Source organism: Notamacropus eugenii, chromosome 1 (assembly GCF_028372415.1).
Source record: "Notamacropus eugenii isolate mMacEug1 chromosome 1, mMacEug1.pri_v2, whole genome shotgun sequence".
Classification (NCBI taxonomy): Eukaryota; Metazoa; Chordata; class Mammalia; order Diprotodontia; family Macropodidae; genus Notamacropus; species Notamacropus eugenii.
Genome location: NC_092872.1, coordinates 57,081,955 through 57,102,713, shown reverse-complemented (window position 1 = coordinate 57,102,713; position 20,759 = coordinate 57,081,955). Strand labels below are relative to the sequence as shown.

General features: G+C 37.7%; 1 protein-coding gene and 1 long non-coding RNA gene across 4 annotated transcripts in view; one reads left to right on the top strand and one right to left on the bottom strand.

Moving 5' to 3' along the window:
* The window catches only part of LOC140520819 (uncharacterized), a 33,413-nt gene extending 23,309 nt beyond the window's left edge, over positions 1-10,104 (bottom strand). The window contains exons 1-2 of one of the 2 annotated variants that reach the window (XR_011972660.1): positions 9,865-10,104; positions 6,920-7,152 (exon numbers count right to left, since the gene is read on the bottom strand). This is a non-coding gene — a long non-coding RNA (uncharacterized lncRNA). The remainder of the gene's footprint in view (positions 1-6,919; positions 7,153-9,864) is intronic. The other variant, XR_011972659.1, reaches the window with a different exon arrangement.
* On the top strand, positions 354-20,759 carry ZNF200 (zinc finger protein 200). 2 transcript variants are annotated; one of them, XM_072634889.1, is made up of 5 exons: positions 354-441; positions 5,410-5,771; positions 6,557-6,648; positions 6,998-7,127; positions 19,233-20,759. In XM_072634889.1, the coding sequence occupies exons 2-5, from the start codon at positions 5,522-5,524 to the stop codon at positions 19,973-19,975; spliced, it is 1,215 nt and encodes a 404-aa protein (XP_072490990.1). In that variant the 5' UTR covers positions 354-441; positions 5,410-5,521; the 3' UTR covers positions 19,976-20,759. The 2 variants fall into 2 exon arrangements, with proteins under 2 accessions (XP_072490990.1, XP_072490980.1); XM_072634879.1 differs by having other exon boundaries at positions 19,230-20,759.

The window sequence follows — 20,759 nt, the reverse complement described above, 5'->3', positions numbered from 1 at the left end:
TCCAACTCCCGGCATGCAGCTGCTTCAGCCCTTCATGGGACTCCACTTGTCTCCCGGCTCTCCTTCGAAAGGTCGCTGGTAGATGGCACGGCACTTGGGGTCTGCTGGTCAGCTCGCCTGCGCCGCCGACCTTGGCGGCTCCGCCGCTTCGCGACTCGAGTTCCTGGCTCCGAGCGCCGCTCCGAGCGGGGAGACCAGACATCCGAAGTGGAAACGAGGCACCGGGAGTGACGCCACGGCTCGCTGAGGTTTCGCCGTCTTCTAGAAAACACGCGTCACCGCCGCCATCGCCGCGGGACAGCTGCCTCAACCAATAGATGGGGAGGGTTCTTCCGCGCGGGCGCGAAACCGGACCAATCGCGGGCGAGGAGCGGTGGGCTTTTCCCATCTAGTTCTATTTCCTGGTCTCTTCTGCAATACCTGATTCCCCCGACCCTAGAGGTGAGTGGACTTGTGGGCTGCGGCCCCTCCCTCATTCCGTCTGGTCTCCTCCGGCCGGAGTCTCGGGACGCCGAGGCCGGCCAGGGTGGAGGAAGCTGCCGGCCGGGTGATCCCCGGGGAGGGAGAAGCCGCTGGGCGGGGCTGAGCTGGGGAGTGCTGGACAGGGCCAGGCTAACAGGCTAAGGGCAGCGGAGCGCGAGGCTGGGCTGATGTCGGGCCGATGGGGCATCGGGAGCGCCCGGGGGGAGACCTGGGAGGACCGCCGCGGTCGGGCCTGCGCCCTGAGCCGCAGCCGAGCCCTGACATGCGCCGTGAGGCGCGGCCCCTTGGCGGCCGCTCCGGAGACCCCGGCATCCGCACGCCCCTCAGCCCCGGGCACCCCGGGAGTGGAAGGGACACAAAAGGGCCGCTCGCGGGGGTCCAGAGAAGAGGGACACATTGCGCCGGCCTTTGAGAGGGCGTAGTGTGCGAGAACTTCCGCTCGAGGAGAAGGTTCAAAGGTCAGGCAGAGCCACCTGACTCATTGATTCTCCTAAACTGAAGTCACGTCCTGGTCTAATTGTGAGACTCAGCTTGTAGACCTTCATTTCTTTACTATTAAAAGATATATTGAGTTCAATGAGACCTTCAGAAATTATACGATGAAGTCGTTGGGGTTTTTTTTGGAATTCGAGAAGCGAGGAAATGACTTGTCCAAGACCATGCGTAAATGAGTTTGGGGTCAAGCTGGGACTTGAACTCCTGGACCAGCTCTTTTTGTGGCACTCTCCCCTATGGCAATCTTGGGAGGCTTGCTTACCTCAGTCATTCTTAACAGCTCAACATTGAAAGACACGCCCAGTCTCCGAGGTTAAGTGAATCCCCGCTCCACTCCCATCCAAGTTCACAGAATGGACCCTCAGGCTAAAAACCAACAAGCTCGATCCACCAGCCTTCTCTAGACCTTAGCTCCCAGTCTAATGCACTTCAACATTATTCTTTATTCTTATTGCTCATAATTAAACCTCATTTGTCAGTCTTCGCCTTTATGACCCTCTCAAGTATCTGGCACCTAATGATGTTTTCTGTTGCCTTGACGGTGACATTACGTTTTTTGGTTTCTTCGTTTCTACAGCCATTCCTTTTCTATATCTTTTGATGCCTTTCTTTCTGTAAGTGTTCACTATGGTTATGTCTTTTGCTTTCTCTAGCTCCAGAGCTGCTTGTAAGCTGCTTGAGGGTAGAGGGTAGAGCCTTTTGATTTCAAGGCATATATTAGCTACTTTAACATAATAGTACTTGTTGAATTCTTGGGTATTTTCTGTCTTCTCACTAAGGTAATCTTATCTACTTCTGTGGCTTCAATTATCCTCTCTGCAGGCAACATTGAACTCTCCAACTCTTCCAACCTCCAGAATACCATACTTACATTTTCATCTGCCTTCTAGATTTTTCTATTTCAAAATTTTGTTAGCACATCAAGCTCAATAAATTGCAAACTGAACTCTGTTCTCCCTTAACCTTATCTTGCTTTCCTGTATCTGTCAACAAATATACCACCATTCATCCCAGTAACTTATCATAGCAGTTTACAGAGTATCTTTGACTCTTTTCTGCCTCACATTTGGTCAGTTGCCAAGCGCTGTCATTCCTCCAAAATAACTGGTGAATTAATTCTTATCATTTATTGTAATGCTAGTTCATCCTTAATCTTGACTATTGCAGTGATCTTCTAACACGTTCTTCAGATGCCAGTATATCCTACATATGCTTCCAGGTTAATATTTCTAAAGCACAAATAATCTAATCTGATCATTTTACTGCTCAAAAACTTTGATGGATTCTTATTGCCTACCAAGTAAAGTAAACAAAAAAAAGCTTTGTTCTTGTATTTAAGACCTAACACGGTAGATCTTAAGTCTACCTTTCCAATCTTATCTGAATGCTGTGTATTCTGCCATTTTGTATTTTCCACTTGAGTCATGCTGAACTAATTGCAGCCTCCCAGATTTACTCCCAAATTCCTTCTACCTCTATTTCTTTGCTCCTTCTGTTCCCCTCAATGTCCATTTTTTGACAGGTTAACTCATAGTTCAAGGCTTAATTTATAGATCCTGTATCTGAATCATGCACTTGAAGATTGTGTGAAAATATTACATTTCCTTTACCTAATCTCATAGCAGTTTATGCATTCTACACTTTAGTGTATTGGAGAATATGGTCAGGAAGAAGAAATAAAAGAGGTCAGAGGCTTGTAAACTACCTCAACCCTGCTATCCCATGAATACTTTTCTCAAGAAAAGATGTTATATATAGTGATCACTAAGTACCATCACAACAAAGTGAAGTTGACTTCATGTATTGGGAAACAACTAGTTACTAATATAGGAATTATTTTCAAATCAGTGGTATTTGTACTGTAATTGAGTTGTTAAAACAGATCAAAATCAATGTTAAATGTGAACATATAGAGTAACACTAAAAGAATTTTAGTCTGACCAACAAGTTGTTGACACTGAAAAATAAGAAGTGGATAAAGAAACAGATACCACCTAGCTTGTCACTCTTTTCTTAGAAGTTTGATAAAAAGCAGTCATCACAATGAGGAAACCAAAAAAAGCCAAGAAGCTACCTCAGCCAGCAAATACTCTACTTTTAATGACATACAGCGGCTAAAGGAAATGCTGATTAAGAACATAAATACATTCACAAAATATAATGAAGGGTGATGGAAGATTATGAGCAGTATCTCCTAAAATAGTACTGGAGTGAGGATAGGTGTGCAAAATGCATGGTAGAGAATCGGTTAAATCAGCCCTGGAAGTAAGATGAGTAGATGAAAAAGATACATCAATTTCTTTACAGCAAACTATTTTCTCTTTCAGTAACATTGGGATATTTAGCCTGGAGAGAAGCTTTAGATGAACCAAGCCTTGACACATGAAAAATTGTCATTAGACTGAAGTAGTATCATTGAGTAGAAGCTGAAGAGAGGCAACTTTAGGCTTACATTTTTAATAACTGACGTTGCCCCAAATTGGAATGAGCAGCCTTGGAGGTAGCAGCAGTTATTTTCCCTTACTGGAGATATTTAAGCAGAAGCTGGATGAACACTTTGGGGCTGGGGGAAGAAGGGTATAGAGTGCATTCATAATTTAGGTAAAGATTGAATTAGATGACCTTTGAAAACTCTATGATTCTAATATTTGTCACATTTGGATGATAATATCTGTTTCATGTGCTGCATGAAAAAATCAGAAATAGTACTAAAGAAAACAGATAGGAAGACCAAGACCAGACTTCCATTTAGGACATGACAACATTTTGGAGGATTGATTCTAAAGATCTCTGAAAAAGATCTTAGGGGGAAAAAAATAGATCAGGCATGATGGATAAAAGAACCTGTTTCAGAGTCAGGAAGACCTAGATTCAAGTTTTACATGTGTTGCCTAGTGGTTGTGTGACTCTGGACAGTTTCATCATTGTTCTAGGCAATTCTGTGAGGCTACACATTGCAGAATAGTTACTCCTCTTCCTTGGTAGAGGGAATTTCTTCTCTGGCAGTTTCCTGCATGGAATCCTCTACAAAAGATTAGAGAAAAGTTTGTAAATAATATTGAGGACAACCTACGTTAACATATGAGGAAGAAGCAGCAAGTAAGCTTTTGTAAATGATAATCTTTAGAGACCACATCTTTATAGTCACACAATTGAGTGAAAGGTAGAAAAAATACAGAGTCTCTTGGTTATGTTACTGTAAAAAAAAGCATTTGATTCAACTGATCCAAGTGCTCCTTAAAAGTTCTCCAACAAAATGTCTCCTATGTACATGTAAAAATCATAAGATTCTTGAAAGACAATAGAAAGAAACTTTATTCTCCATGATTATTATCATGCCAGGCATAAAACTGGAAAATAAGCTCACTAAAGGTATTTGCCACTGTCATGAAAGACATCTAGTTTAGAATCCAAGGGGAAGGATGCAAATGATGAAGTCTTCCAAATGTTCCAGTTCGCAAATAACATTGTTTTGATGTTATCAAGCCTCACAACATTGCAAAGCCTACTAAATGAGATTCATGATTATTCAAAAGAAAAACAGAAACCAGGTGGATAAAGAATGCTTATTCTCTAGACTGAAATCTATGTAGTTGGTTGGAAAATACATTGAACCAATCCATTAGTACATATGTTTTGGAAAAACACTTAAGATGGTCAATAATCTAATTTTATTATCTGTCTACATACTATCATGACTCTCCCACTAAGATTATAAATTCTTTGAGGATAAGGACTGTGCTTCATCTAGCACAGTGTATTAAACACATGGGACCTAATATTTGTTGAATTTCAAGTAGCACTGTGATCATGGTTGGGCAGGTGATACTTACACACCTGGTGAAGTGTTTTTTTCTCTCAATTCAACTCAAGACACAAATACATCGTAAAGAACTAACCTCTATTAGTTAATTAGCCTCTGTTACTAAAACCTCAAATCTTTTCTCTGACTTTTGAACAAAAATGAAGAAGTTAAGTTGATGTTTCAAAAGTTTTGCCCATCTCTGATACTTTTAATTATGTTTTTCCATAATTTCCCATTTTACATGACTCCACCAGATTCAGCTTTGCTTTCTGTTGTTGGGTTCTTTGTTCAGCTTTATTCTAGAGATATGAGGGAATGTGGGGGTATGATTCACAGGGAGTAAGATTTGTATAGCCCTAGGTGGTGCAATGCTGGGCCTAGAATCAGGAAGACCTGAATTTAAACCTGAACATTTACTAGTTATGTGACCCCAGGCAAGTCACTCAGCTTCTCTTTGCCTCAGTTTCTTCAACTGTAAAATGGGGATAATCATAGTACCTATCTCCTAGTGTTGTTGTGAGAATCAAATGGGATAACATTTGTAAAGTGATATACATTAGGTACTCAGTAAATGCTTGTTTTCTTGTTTCCTTAAGATAGTTATATTGTCTTCTCTCTTTCCTTAGGGCTCTGTGTGGCATAGTCATCTAGCAGAAGTCAAGATCCTGTTTGAAAGGGCCTTCCTTCAGACAAGATATTTAATATACAGCTGAAATTGTGGAAAATCTGAGACTGACAATGGCTGCAGAAGCGGTCCTAACACCTCCAAAGCAAGCAGGGTCCCTTATACTGAAACTGGTGCCAGGCCCTAAAATGGGTCAGGATGCTCTTCAGGAATCTGCTGTTCCTCCCAAGACCATCCACCAGTTGGTACTGGAGCACTTCTTTACCTTTCTGCCAGAGAAGAACCAGTCCCAAAACCATAAGACTGGCAAGGAAGACACCATAATCTTAGTGAAGGATGTTACTTCAACTCTGCAGAACAGAGGTAAGAAACAATTTTCTGAGGAGAAAGGCAGAATCTTACCACCAATTTCTCCCCCAAAAAATGTGAGCGGTAGGGAGCAATAGACATTCCTTTGCCTAGGATAGTGGATATTGTTTAATTGATTTTTCTTTCTTTCCTCCCTCTGCCAAGTCTCAGTAATCACGAGAGTAATTATGTCCTTGAATTAAAGGGAGTATGAAGGTGATAGTCCCACTGAACTCGGCTTTGGTCAAATCACATTTAGAGTAGTGAATGTAGAGAGTAACTGGGAAGAGCAGGAGATTTAAAGTCAATTAATTTAAAGATGAGTTGAAAGAATTGAGGATGTTTAGCCTGGAGAGAAGCTTTAGATGAACCAAGCCTTGACACATGAAAAATTGTCATTAGACTGAAGTAGTATCATTGAGTAGAAGCTGAAGAGAGGCAACTTTAGGCTTACATTTTTAATAACTGACGTTGCCCCAAATTGGAATGAGCAGCCTTGGAGGTAGCAGCAGTTATTTTCCCTTACTGGAGATATTTAAGCAGAAGCTGGATGAACACTTTGGGGCTGGGGGAAGAAGGGTATAGAGTGTATTCATAATTTAGGTAAAGATTGAATTAGATGACCTTTGAAAACTCTATGATTCTAATATTTGTTGCCTTGGTTTCTAAAGAAGGGTGATGCTGCTAAGTCTGATACAGAAGGGGAGGGGGCAGCTTAGCCCTAGGGACTGAGGGAGAATCTGAACTCTGATAATTTAGAGTCTGAGTATTGTCTTCATTACTACTTTGTCTCCTCTCAGCTCATCCTGCTTCCTGGGTGACTATATTTCCCAAGGATAGGCGTGTCCATAAACGGGAGGTGGGGCCCCAGACCTTTCCATCTGAACTTCAGGTAAGCTGCACTTTAATCTTTCTCTTGAGTGGAGCCTTCTCCTTTCTTTTTGAGAGCTTTTCTGCCCAGAAAACCTGATTCCAACAACTACATGTTTAGCTTTCAGGATGAAACTGAGTGGGCTTATGCTAGACATTCTGTTCAAGCTACTTCTTCACTGCTCCCATCCCTGACTGCTTATCTTTATGTCTCTGATATGTTTCCATCTATGCTATATTGATAATAATACTCAAAAGTTTGTTTTATCTCAATTATAGCTTTCTTCTCTTACCTTAATATCTCTCATCAAGGAAATTAGGACCATCTCAGAGAAAATAAGTACTAATTGAGAAGTCTGTCGTTGTTTCAGGAGCCTTTGGTATTTGAAGATCTAAATGTATATCACTCCCAAGAGGAGTATGTGGGCCTGGATCTTGCTCAGAGGTCCCCCTTCTCTAGGAATCATGGAGAGGAGGATGTTGGTGACATGGTCTTAGAAGGTAAGAATTTCTTCAATTTTGGGAACTGTGGGGTGTCATAACAGAAAGATACTTTAGAGACTATCTTGTCCAACCGCCTCATTTTTTGTAAAGAAATTGAGACTCAGAAATAAAAAGACCTAGCACCTGAGGTCCCCTTGCTAGTGTTAGACCTGAGACTAGAATTCAGACCTCCCAAATCAGTGCCTTTTCGTTATAGCAACACAGTCTCCCGGAATCCTAAGATACCTGAATAATTTCACACTCAACTCTGCTGTTTTGTGAAAGTATCATCTTTCTTTAGTTCTTGAGTCGTTGGAAGAGTATCTGCTTTACATTTGTGCACACAGTCCTTTACACCTTCTACTCCCTCTAGAGGACACGTTGAACTTAATTTGTTATTTAGAAGAGACATTTTCAGATTTGAGAAACTATTGAGTTATTGTCCCCCTAGATAGAAATCATCCACTACCAGTTAACACTTTGGGTTGATATGTTACAGAATCGTATCAGAAATACTAATGGTAACAAAAACTAATGGAAAATTTTAGGCAGACTGTTCCTAAAGACATCAGTTTGTGAACTCTGTGGTATCTGCAAGTTTACAGATTATAATTAGATTAATTTACTGACACTCCATAAACTTTGGGAATATTTTTCTTGAGCTCAGTTCTGCTTGTTTCATAACTTCTATTCCTTGGCATTAGTCCTTTTTGCAGCAGCAAACAGGTCTGCTGCTTTTGTATAGTCGCCCTTCAGTTATATCAACATATTTTGTCTCTTCTTATTGGTCTCCTGGCTAAACAACCTGCTTTCTTCAAGTTTCTGTTATGAGATGGTTTCGAGAACTCCTAATCACTTTTCTTCAAACATGTTCTTGTTTGTCAATATCCTGTTGAGGTACCTAGGCATGTGAACCACAGTGTTCTAGAGTTGGCTTAATCATTACAAGATATAATGGAAGTGTTTTTTACTACATTCTGATGGAGTCTACGTTAATGTTGTGTTTTAAAAAGTATTAGCACAGTATACTGCTGGCTCTCACCCAACTTGTGGTGAACTAAAAGACTAATAATGGAAATTAAAATCTAATTGACTTCTGAGTTCAAGTCACCAGGCCTGGTTACATTCTAAGGTGCTAATCTAATGTGCAGATGTGATTTCTCCATTACTATGTGGTAATCTTTGAAAAATCATGGAATAGGAGAGATGGCAGAAGACTAGAGAAAAGTGAATGGTTTTTTTTTTGTTGTTTTTCTTTTTTTTTTGGCTTTCTGAAGGGGAAAGGAAGTAGGCTGGTGAATTTGATTTCAATTCCTAGAAAAATTATGGAACACATTATTGAAGGGATGTTTTGCAAGCATTCAGAAAAGGAGGCAATGATGATTCAACATTGGCACCTCCTCCCACATACCTCCCAGAAAAACCCAAACTGACCTGATTTCCTTTTTGATGAGATTACTGGACTAATAAATAAAAACTGAACATACTTGCATTTTGGGAAGCAATTTGAAAAACTTTTTCATGATACCTCCCACAGATAAGATAGAGAGATACGAGCTAGGTAATAGTTCGGTTTTATATGTTAGTCTGGGAGAGATAACTAACACAATGAATGAGAGAGTCAAGATGCAAAAAAGACTTAGAATAGCAATTTCCATACTTTTTGTTTTTAGGATCCCTTTACACACTTAAAAACTATTGAGGATCCCTCCTGAAATAACTTTTGTTTATGAGGGTTATAGCTGTTGATATTTACCATACTAAAAATTAAAATGTCTTAGTATTGTTATTAAAATAGTTTTCATTTTGTGGAAGTCCTGAAAGGATGTTGAGAGCCTCCAACATGTTTTATGCTTTGAGAACCTTTGTTCTAGAACAGTAGTCTGAATATAAAAATTGGAAGGATAAGTGCAATTGAATTTTTTAATCCAAGTACAGAATAGAGAAGACATGACTAAAACTTCGTATGGAAAGAGATCTCAGATTTGGTGGACTGTTAATTCAATATGAGCTGAATATGGTTGAAAAATCTGATGTATTCTTAGGCTATATTAATGAAGGTATAGTATCCTTTTTTTACTCCACCCTGATCAGACTATCCGTCTGGAGTATCAGATTCATTTTTGAGCGTTGTATTTTAGGAAGAATATTGATAAGCTGGAATCCAGATATATGAGATGATAAGGAGCCTGGAAACCATGCCTAAGAGGATGATTGAAGGAAATCTGGAGGGACATAATAGATTTCTTCATGTATCTCTCATGGGAAAGAGGTATTTGATTTGTTTGATCCTAGAGGGCAGAATCTGAAGCAGTGTGTGGAAGTTGCTAAGAGACACATTTTGGTTCGATGTAAATTAAAAACTTAAGAGCTATGTGAACTGCTACAGGAGACATTTTGAGTCCCCTTCACTGGAGATTTCAGGAATAAATTAGATGACGGCTTGTTAGTTCTATGATAGAGGATATTTCTGGTCATGTAGGAATAGATTTTCTCGAAGGTCTCTTCCAGATCTGAGAGTCTGATTCTGTGAATGATGGATGCAGTGTACGTTTGGAGGACAAGTCTAGTTGTGCCATAGCTTTTTTGTTGGGTAGTATTGTGAAGAAAGGGATTAAAAAGGTAAATTGAGTAGAGGTTTGATGTACTCTTGCCTGTCAAATAATGTCTTAGCTCCTTAACTTGGAATTCAAGACCTTTTACATTCTTTCTCCTTATTGTCCCAGTGTGCTCTTAATCAAATCATTCAACTTACCATTCCTCCAAAATGTCTTCTACTTTTCTGCCTGTCTGCCTTTGTTCATACCATGTTCTTCTTTAGTGTCTTTATGTATATCTCTGCCTTTTGATACTTTATCTATCTTTGATGAGAATGTTCCTGTATGACACCTTCCCTGATAATCCCCTCTCTGAAAGTGATCCCCTTCCTCCTTTCAAGCCTCATGAAGCTTTGTACCTCTTTTAGTAAACTTTGATACTCAGATCTGTCATAGAATTCTAGAACTGGAATTAGAACACAATTGTCTTTATGTAGTATTTACTTACTTTTCCCCCATAAGGTAATAAGCTTCTTGAAGTCAGACCACTGTGTTTTTTTCATCTTTGTATCCTTTACATCGTCTACATCTAATCTTTAATAAGTGTGGGCTGAATTGAACTTATTAAGATTGAATGATAAGAGTAGTGTTATCAAATGATCCCTGGCAGGATTTTGCACAGGAGATTCAGGAGAGAAACTGAAGGCAGGGAGTGTAATGTGGTTACTGTTGTTGTGATCTTTGAACCAGGTGGTGAACTGGACTAGCATGGTGACAGGATGCATATGTAAAGGATGGGTTTGAAGGATGTCATTAAGAAAAACATCAATAGAACTTGCTTTTTGGAAGTAAATAAAAAGAATCAAAGATGATGCCAAGGTTTGACTGTGATTGGACTAGGAAAATGGTTCCTTTGACAGAAATAGGAAAATTAAGAAGAGGAGCTAGGTTAGGAAGAAAGGGTCAATTCAGTTCAGCAAACATTAATTAGGTACCCACTGTGTACTAGGTATTAGGGATGTTGTTCTTTCTTTGTACTCAGATAGGACCATTAGCATCATGATGTTGGGGTCTGGGATACAAAGTCAAAGAATGAATCAACCTCTAACTTACATTCTGTTAAGAATTAAAACATGTCCATAGATAAGTAAAACCTATGTAATTCCAAAAAATATGGCACTAATTTGCAGATTAAGTTCATGTTAAAAATGTAATTTTAAATTATTATAAAACATCCAGGTCAGGATACTCAGTAGGCATTTGAATATCTACAGCTAGAATTGGGTAGTGAGGTCAAAATTAGAGATGTAACTTTACCATTCATTTGTGTAGAGGTGATAGTTGAAATGGTGGAACTCAGTGGCATCATTGGAGAAAAAACTGTAGAGAAAAGAATAAAAAGGCTAGAAACTGAGTCAATGAGTACTGTCATGTGGGAGGTCGAAAGAAGGTGGAGAACAACCAGTTGAGGCAAAAAGAAAATCTAAGAATTTTTATCCTTTTCTTCCAATCCTGACTTAGTAGGTGTTGTGATGTCATATCTGCCATCCAAAGCATTTATTGAGTGCCCCATTGCTTGTACAGATGCTCTTGCCCTCTGATATAAACACGATGACCTGGACTTAAAATGTTGAGGACATACAGGCAGAATAAAAACATTATACTAATTAATGTTTTTTCTAACATACTTAGGTTGAGAGTTAAATACATGCTGGGTTTTAGAGGCAGGGGCTAGTACGTAATTGGGATGGAGATCAAAAAGAGTAGCGTTACAAATTTGTCATGAGAATTGTTTGATGAGAGAATGCTGGGAAAGTGCTTTGCACACCTTCAGGTGCTGTTTGGATGTTGGTGATAATAATGTTATTTAAGTTTCAGGTTCACATTGGGCAGCAATTCTGAAGTCTTCTGTTCGGAGAGAGTTTGCTTTTGTTCATTTCTACAGGTTGCTATTTGATAAGCAATATAGAAATTTGAGTTAGTCTTGGTTTTTGAAGAGTGACTGGTAGAGTAAATTAATTTCTGGCCCCCTAAGCAACATTTGTACATACGCTCATTCCAGCCTGCCATCCCCAGAAACATCATCACTGTGCTGTCTCAGAATTGGAATAGACATTAGTAGTCATCTAATCCGACCTATTCCTCAACAAGGATCTTCTTTACATTCTCTAACAAGTAGTTGTCCAGCTCCTGCTTGAAGGCCTCTAGTGAGGGTAGACCAACTACTTCTCAACCCATTCTATTTTTGAAAAGTTCCAATTGTTAGAAAATTTTTCCTTGCATCAAGCCTGTTACAATCTCTACAACTTTATCCCTTTTTAAATTTTGATGTTGGGGAAGACTCATTGTTAAGCAAACTCTCTTTCTATCCCACTCCTGCCTCCTAAGTAACAGAAAAACTGCTTCAATAATATAGTACTTGACACAGTTCTCCATGTATTTGGTAGGCATTCAATAAATGATAGTCATACCTAACCCTGTGATGCATGGCTTCTTCAACTGAGAGCTCCATCTTCAATGGTAGGAAAGCCACATTCAGTTCAGGATGTGTTGTTAATTTTTTTGGTTTTTAGGGGGAAGGAAAGTTAGATTGGTTAGCCTTGCTCCGTAAGTTCCTGCCCTTTTCCTCTATGATTATTAGATGAGAACTGTATCTAACCTATTTCAAGTAGTTGAGGAAGTAGTAATCTTTCTCCCTGATTTCTTGTTCCAAAGCAACCAAAATGTTGTAAAATGCCTAACTCTGGCACAAGACTGGAAGGCAGATAGCTAAAGAGGGTATGTGAGAGATCTTACAAGATTATGTGGGGAAAACAAGGATTTCCATGGATTCATTGTGAGTCAGTGAGAGTCAGCAGCATGGTATGATAGCCATAAAGGCTAATGCAATTTAGGCTGTGTGAATGAGTGTCCAAGAGGAGGGAAGTAATGGTGCTAGTCAGACCACATCTATAGTAGTATGCTCATTTCTGACTCTCATTTTAGGAGTATTCATAAGCAGCAGTATGTGCAGAAGTGGGTGACCGTATTGATAGTAAGGGGATTAGAAACCATACCGTATGAAGACTGCTTTAGAGAGCTGGGTATATTTAATGTAGAGAACACTTGGAGAACATGAGTTTGTATAACCAAAGAGTTGTTAGTTTTGTTTTTTTTTTTTTTGCCTCCAATCTCCCTTTTTTTTTTTAAATTTTTTTCATTAACAACTGATTTTCCTTTTCACATTGGTCATGTCCAAAAATACACGTCTCGTTCTATACCTTCTCTTCTCAGGAAAATTCATAGCGTGGTTCATCATTTGGAACTCTGCTTGGTCATTGTGTTGGTTAGAATTCTTAAATCTCTTACGGTTGTTTGTTTTTACAGTGTTGTTATTGTGTAACTTTTTCTACTTGTTCTACTCATTCATCTTTCCAGGTTTTACTGAAACCATCTCTTCACTTTTTATGGCAAAATAATATTCTGTCACATCCATCCACAATTTGTTCAACCATTCCCCAGTTAACAGGCACTCTTTAGTTTCATGTTTTTTGTTACTACAAAAAGAATTTCTATAAATATTTTTGTACATATGAATCCTTTTCCTTTTTATTCTTTATTTCTTCAAGGCATAGTCCTACTAGTGTTACTACTACTAAGTCAAAGAGTATAGACAGATTAGTGACTTTTGGGATATAGTTTACAGTTGTTTTCCAGAATGGCTGGACCAATTGATAGCTCAATAATCAGTGTATCAATGTGCCTGTCTTCCCACATCACCAACATCTGACATTTTCCTTTTTTGTCCATTTGGCCAATTTTATAGATATGAGGAAAAACCCTCAATTACTTTAATTTCCATTCCTCTAATCATTAATGATTTGGATCATTTTTTTATATAGTTGTGATGACTTGGATTTCTTCCTATGTGAACTGCCTATTCATTTGCTTTGATCATTATTAATTGGCATCAGCCTTGGAAATGAGACCTTAAACTTGCTGCAAATATTTTTCCCATTTGCCTGCTTCCTTTTGAAAAATTAAATTTCAGGCAGGTAGGTGGCGCAGTGGATAGAGCACCCGCCCTAGAGTCAGGAGGACCTGAGTTCAAATATGACTCAGATACTTGACATTTACTAGTTCTGTGACCCTGGACAAGTCACTTTGCCTCACCAAAAGAAAAATTTCATTTTTTTTTAAAGGATTAGGCATTTCTTTTTTCACTTTCTCCTCCCTATTAGGGAAAAAACAACAAGTTTAAAAACCATTGTAACAAGTAAGCACAGTCAGGCAATAAAACAAATTCCCAAATGTCCAAAAGTATCTTTTTTCATTTTGCTTATTATTAGTCCATCCACCTCTGTGTCTGGAGGTGAGTGGCATTCATCATTAATTCTCTGGAATCATAGTTGATCATTTCATTGATTAGATTGAATTCTTCCCAGGTTTCCCAGAAGCAGTCCCCTCTTATAGTACAACAGTATTCCATCAGTTTATATACTTAATCTTTTCAGCCACTCCCCAGCTGATGATCATTTCCTCAGTTTCCAGTTCTTTGCCATTACAAAAAAGCTGTTATAAAGAGGACCTTTTGATATGATCTCTTTTGGGAGTATAGTTTCTGTAGTGGTATTGCATCAGAGGGTATGCATGGCTTAGCACCTTGATGGTCACAGCTCCAAATTGTTTTCTGTGATAACTGTGGAAAGTAACCCAGGTTGTACATCAGTTTCCTACAGTCTCTTCATCATTTATCATTTTCCTTTGTTGATGTGAAGGGCCTGAAGGTGAACATCAGAAGTGTTTTCATTTGTATTTCCCTAATTATTAGTGATTTGGAGCATTTTAAAAAATATGACTGCTGATAGCTTGGATTTCTTCCCCTGAAAGGGAAGAAATTCCTAACTTTTAACCATTTAATAAGGCAATGGCTCATATAAATTTAAATTATTTCCTTATATATGTGTTAGAAATGCGATCCTTATCAGAGAAGCTTTCTGCAAATATTTTTCACCAGTTAACTGTTTCCATTCAAATTTCTAGTTTCATTGGATAATTTGTGCAAAAACCTTTTAATTTTTCTAATTCATATTGTCCATTTTATCTCATGTGATCCTCTCTATCCCTTATTTAGTTGTGAATTCTTCTCCTAGTTATAGGTCCAAGAGAATTTTTTTCCTTGCTCCTATAATTTTATAAATGATATCGCTCTTTATTTTTAAGTCATGTACTCATTTGGAACTTATGTTGGTATATGGTATGAGATGCTGCTTTGTATCTAGTTTCTCTTGTTCTGCCTTCTAGTTTTTCCAGGAGTTTTTGTCAAATAATTATTTAGTTCTTACCCTAGTAACTAGGGGTTTCTGGATTTATCAAAAACTAGATCACTGTGTTCATTTGCTTCCAGATGTTATATAACTTAATGTGTTCCATTGATCATCCTTTCTCTTAATCAGTACCAAATCAGTAGAACAACCCTTTCCCTTCTAGCTTTGAAATGAAAGGCATCGTTTAGTCCAGATTTAAAGTGAGACTTCTGTTCTACACCTTGGCAATTTGAAAGATGGGCTCCAGGGTGGTCCAGAAAGGAAGAATTTATTTATTACATGCTTACTGTGTGTCAGGCACTGAGCTAAATGCTTCACAAATATCTCATTTGATCCTTCCAACAACCCTGGAAAGTAGATTCTCTTACTCTCATTTTACTGAGGAAACTGAGCTAGATAGTTTATAACTTACCGAAAGTCACACAGTTTGTAAGTATCTGAGGCCAGATTTGAACTCAGGTCTTCTTGATAAGAAGTCCAGCTTTCTGTCCTCTATACCAGGGCTTCTTAAAGTTTTTCTACTTGTGACCCCTTCAGTGCTTCTTAAACTTATTTTTTTAACCCAAATTTAAGACATTAAGGTCCTTTTTGATACTAATTCTGTTTTCCATTGTGTTGGCCATTCCTTCTAGCTTCGTGCAAAATTTCATAACACAAATAACACTTATACCTTCATCCAAGTAATTGTTAAAAATGTTGAGTAGTATAAAGCTGGGTATAAATCTCTGGTTCTTTCCATTAGGAACTCTGTTCCAAAATGACATGAACTTATTGTGACTGCTTTTTTGATTCTCTTGTTAAACAAGTACTAATTCTAACAACTATACTATTATCTAATAACTAGATAATCTATGTCTCTGCATCCTGTCTACAAAGATAGCATGAGAGTTGATCAAGTGCTTTACTGAAATTGAAGTATTCTATGCTTATATAGTGTTACTCCAACTTCCCAGAGTATAACCATATCAGAAAAAGAAATGAAGTTAAACTGGCATGATCCATTCTTGAAGAGCCCATCTTGGCTCTTACTGATTACCACTCTCCCTTTCTAAATACTCAGAACCATCCCTTTAATAATGCTTTCTAGAAGTTTTCAGGAATTAAGCCAGGGTCATTGCTTTTTGCTTATGCATTCCATTTTCTTCCCTGTTTTTGAAAATTGAGATATTTGTTCTGCTGGAACGTCACTTTATTTTGTACAAGTCATGCAGTGGAGAAGCACTGGATTTAGAGTCAGAGGACCAGAGTTAAAATCCTGGTTACTCCCTGGATGATCTTCTGTGAGTCATTTAACCTCTCAGGCCACACTTCTCTCTCCCCTCTCTAAATGAGGGTGCTACAGTAGATAACTTCTGAGTTTACTTTCAGCTCTAAAACCTGTGATCTGTAGGGAAGTCCTCGTCCTTTTGGATTGTATTTGAAATGTTCTCCATGACAGTGGCTGACCTCTGGTTAGCATGTCTTCCTACTTTGTTCTTCGTTCCATGTTCGTGATCAGAGGATCATCAAACAAAGCTATGCCTTTGTCTTAACTTAAAGGAAATTTTGTATAAGTTTTGTATTTCCAGCGCAGGTAATTTGTGAGAGGAGAATCCTTTAAGGAAATATTTTGTTCTATGGTAGTCAAACAGTAAACACTACATATAAACAATATAACAACGTTATATTCGTTACATCTTTTCGTCAGTTTTGGGAAGACTAGGCATGTGGCCTATCTGACTGTAGGAAACGAGTTATAGAGGCCTGCCCTGATCTCTTAAACCTTCATCAAAGATGTTCTCAAAGTGTGTAGATTATTTGCAAGAGAAACGTTATGAGAAAGTTGGTATCAGTCGGTAATGATTTATATTGCCTTTTTTTTTTTTAGGAGGGGTAATAAAAAGGATTGAATTTTTCTCCCAAGTCTTTGGTATTCTTCCCTCTTTCATGTGTCATAAAAATTTATCCTTTACAGATTTTTTTTCATATTTTACAGATCTCTTTTATGGTCTGTTGTCTCTGATTTTGTCATTAAGTGCCCTTGTGATAACTACTCAGTTGGATCTCAAAACATGCTTTCTTTGAAGTGATTTTTCCCCTTGCTACTTCTTATTGTTTTATGAAATGATGATAATGCTATTAATCTTCCACTAGTACATTTTGCAGACTAATGTATATTCTAAATTGCTGTTTCTTTTGTCTGCCATATTTATTTCCATTTGAAAAAGAGATCAAGAGTTTCTTAGCTAAGGAAGTTTGTCTATTTCTAGGTTTTTCTTGTTGCAATTGATTTACATCGGCTAAACTTATTTGGAAAGTGGTGACAGTCTGTCAGTGACAGTTCTTTTATCCATTTTTCTGTTTTGTTATCAACAGCTTCATTCAGAACATCAGACAGGAGTTGCCTCAGTTGTATGCCACATCTCATTTTTATTCTAACTTGGAAGTGATTTTAGTCTTTACTTTAATGAGTCAGTAATCTGTCTGATTGTATTCAGATAGCTAATCCTGAAATGATTTCCCACATCTGTAATCAGGCATTTCTTGACTGTTAAAATATAGTCAGTTAAAAAACAAACACTTCTTTAGTGCTTGCCAAGTTGAGCACTTCTAACTTTTCTCAAGCAAAGGATTTGTAATATTTAGAGATAAGACTTATTGTGGTCTACTGGTCTTTGACTTTTCTTGTTTTTTACTCCTGAATCATATTTTTCCAATGTATTTTTCATTTTCTTCCCCAATATGTTTGCTTTGAAGTTACTTAGGATTCCTCATTGCTTTGAAGTTACTTAGTATTAAATGTCCATGCAGATTTAATTTGGAGAGTCCTAATTGAATTCTTAATAGAATTTCTCTTATCTTTTAATCTTCTGCAGTGGATATTGGTACATAAACTGAAATTATTTTCTTGGTGATCGAAAACATCTGTTGTTCCTAAGGTCTTCACTTTCTTGCCAACGATTTTATAAGCCCTTATAATGTTTTGTAGTAGGTTTCCTTTTGGCGACGTGTCCCCGCATGAATTATCAGAGTTGTATAGTGGGTTACGAAGTTTGAAAGTCTCAGCAAATTCTCTATCACATTCTGAACATGGTCTCTGAGGAGCTATCTGCCTTGTCTGTTGTAAAAAGTCATATCAGATAGCTGCCTTAGTATATCCCTAAGCAGAGTGTCACAAACTCTTACTATTTCTTCTTCCTCTGACCTTTCCTGGATGACTTAGCTCCATTTGCAACTTTGGGATCCATCTGAACATTCCAGTCTTTTAACGAATTCATCTGATTACTCTGTAAAATGGAATGAGAAACTACTTTGTACTTTGTGCACATGTATTCCTTGACATTAGCAGAAGGCGAGCAGCCTGGTGATCACTTTAGAATTTCCTTTGCTCTTGTGTTACAAGTGAAAATTTCTGTCTTGTTGGTTGCACCTATGACAGATTTACCTGAGGAACTACTGTAGCAAACAACCTGTTGGCCATGTTTGTTCATCTTGTCTTGATAAATTTTAAATTAGGAAAATTTAAGGAATCCTAGGCAGAAGTCCTACAACTAACTCTATAGATGGAAAAATTTCCTACAGGATTCCTTAACCACTGGCTTCTTGACAAGAATAAGAACTAGGTATAAACAGTAAAGGGACAATCACAATATGATAACATCAGTTTAATACAGTATGGGGAAAAATACTTTTCTCCCTGTTTGTCTTATAAAACATGGATTCCAGATCTCCAAACCTAGAGATTGCTAACATTGAAGCTCCTCATGGATAAAAATTGTCTTCTATAACTTTTCTTTAAAATAAAACATTTTCTTTAAAGCTTTACCATGAACATCAATGCACCCAACTAAGATGGCTTAGTAATACTAATTTCATTTCATTGCATAAAGTATAGTAGTTTTCAGTGACTATCTCTTAAGTTCTCATGAGTATTTTTTTCCTTTCTGTTCTTTAATGCTCTGTACGATATAAGTGTCAATATGTGCTTGTTGAATAAATTAATGGTGACAAATGAGATGAAGAAAAATAAATCTTCAAATTCTCTCAGTCTCTTTCCTATCTTGGTCAGGGTAATTTTTTTTTCTAGTTTTTCACTCAAATTAAGTAATGAAGTGCTGTATAAATTTAGCTATTATTATTTTCAGCCCTCAGATTTTCCACAAGTCCTTATGGAGCTCCTTGATTTGTAGTCTTCAAGTCAGTAACAACCTAGGGCATACATTTTGGTATTTCCTCTTATATTTTTTCCACTAAGCTTAAGAGGATATATTATGTGAATTCTATCTTTGTCTCAACAGTAGATTGCAGTGAGAATAAGGAAGATGACCATCAGCCAGAAAATCCAGAAGATGTAGAACATCATGAAATGTCATCAGGTTACTGTGAAAGGGATGGTTCCCAGATTTTTAAGCAGGCAAAAGACTATGAGAAGCGTCCAGAGAGCCATGAAGAAAAAAGACTAAATACCTCAATCCCACAAGAAAAGAGATTTAAAAGTCTTTTAATTACTGTTGAAAATGATGCCCCATTAGAGGACCTTTCAAAATATGTGGACATGAGTATTCTTGCACTTTCTCAGAATCGAAGAACACGAAGATTTTATACATGTCCACAATGTGGAAAACATTTTACTGAAAGTTCCTACCTTATTTCCCATCAGAGAACACATACTGGAGAAAAACCTTATGATTGTATTCACTGTGGGAAAAGCTTCAATCATAAAACAAATCTTAATAAGCATGAACGAATTCACACCGGAGAGAAACCGTATACGTGCTCTCAATGTGGAAAAAACTTTCGTCAGAACTCTCACCGGAGTCGCCATGAAGTAATTCATGTGAAGGAAAAACTCCTTAAATGTCAAGAATGTGGGAAAAGCTTCTTAGGAGATGAAGAATTCTTGCTTCATCAAGAAACCCATGAAGAAGAGAGGCCCTATAGATGTAGTAGATGTGGGAGAAGATTTAGTCGACAATCAAACTGTACCAGACATGAAAAAGCTCACTTCATACCTAAACCACAAAAGCAGGTGTTGTCGAGTTAATCATTCAGACCTTGTTTACCTTGATATGATTCTCCCTGTGGTGACCCTCTAAATGCTAAGAATGTAAGAAAAATTATTTGAAACTCTGAACTCACATAGTGAAATTTTGTTAATAGTCCAAATGAGATAAATATCTAACCATTACAGCTCAGGCATTATTTACTCTTTGAAGAATGTATAAGGAAAAAAAAACTGTATGAATGGGCCAAGCCTTTGTAGACTAAGGACTAAGGATAATTTCCATTTAAAGCAATGCAAAGAGAACTGTAAAGTCTCCAAATTTCTCTTTCAAGAAAAATTTTCCTCTGTATTTTTCTGTGTATCTACAGATTTGTCTTAGGAGTGACCAGAGCGAAGGCTTAGTATGAACCTATTACTAATATAGTTGTATTCTGCTTTCCTCTACATGAAAAACGGCTTTAAAATATGGCAATATAAAAATGAATCAAATATAATGGACACATGCTATACACTTGTCAAAGTCTTGGATATAGTGAACCAGCAACTCTTATTAAGTCTGTTAGATAAGTAAATGACTAAAAACTTGAAATTCTGAAAGGAAAATTTCACTTTAGACAAAGAACCACCATGGATTAACGTAAAGGGTCTACAAAGTGGATCATTCCCATTTGGATTACACCTAAGTGCAGTTTCTGGTCATGTATAGCTTTTACCATTTCAGTACAATATTTGTATTCTGTGACTTATTTTGAATATTCATGTTTTATCAGAAAAATGCCATTTTTCTTCTGATGTGATTAAAAATAAGTTTTCTGCATTCTTA

Excerpts from the sequence above, each read along its gene's own strand:
- ZNF200 (XM_072634879.1), top strand. The coding sequence starts at position 5,522 with ATGGCTGCAGAAGCGGTCCTAACACCTCCAAAGCAAGCAGGGTCCCTT. Across the intron at positions 6,649-6,997 it reads CCTTTCCATCTGAACTTCAG|GAGCCTTTGGTATTTGAAGA; the intron begins GTAAGCTGCACT and ends TCGTTGTTTCAG. Across the intron at positions 7,128-19,229 it reads TGGTGACATGGTCTTAGAAG|TAGATTGCAGTGAGAATAAG; the intron begins GTAAGAATTTCT and ends TTGTCTCAACAG.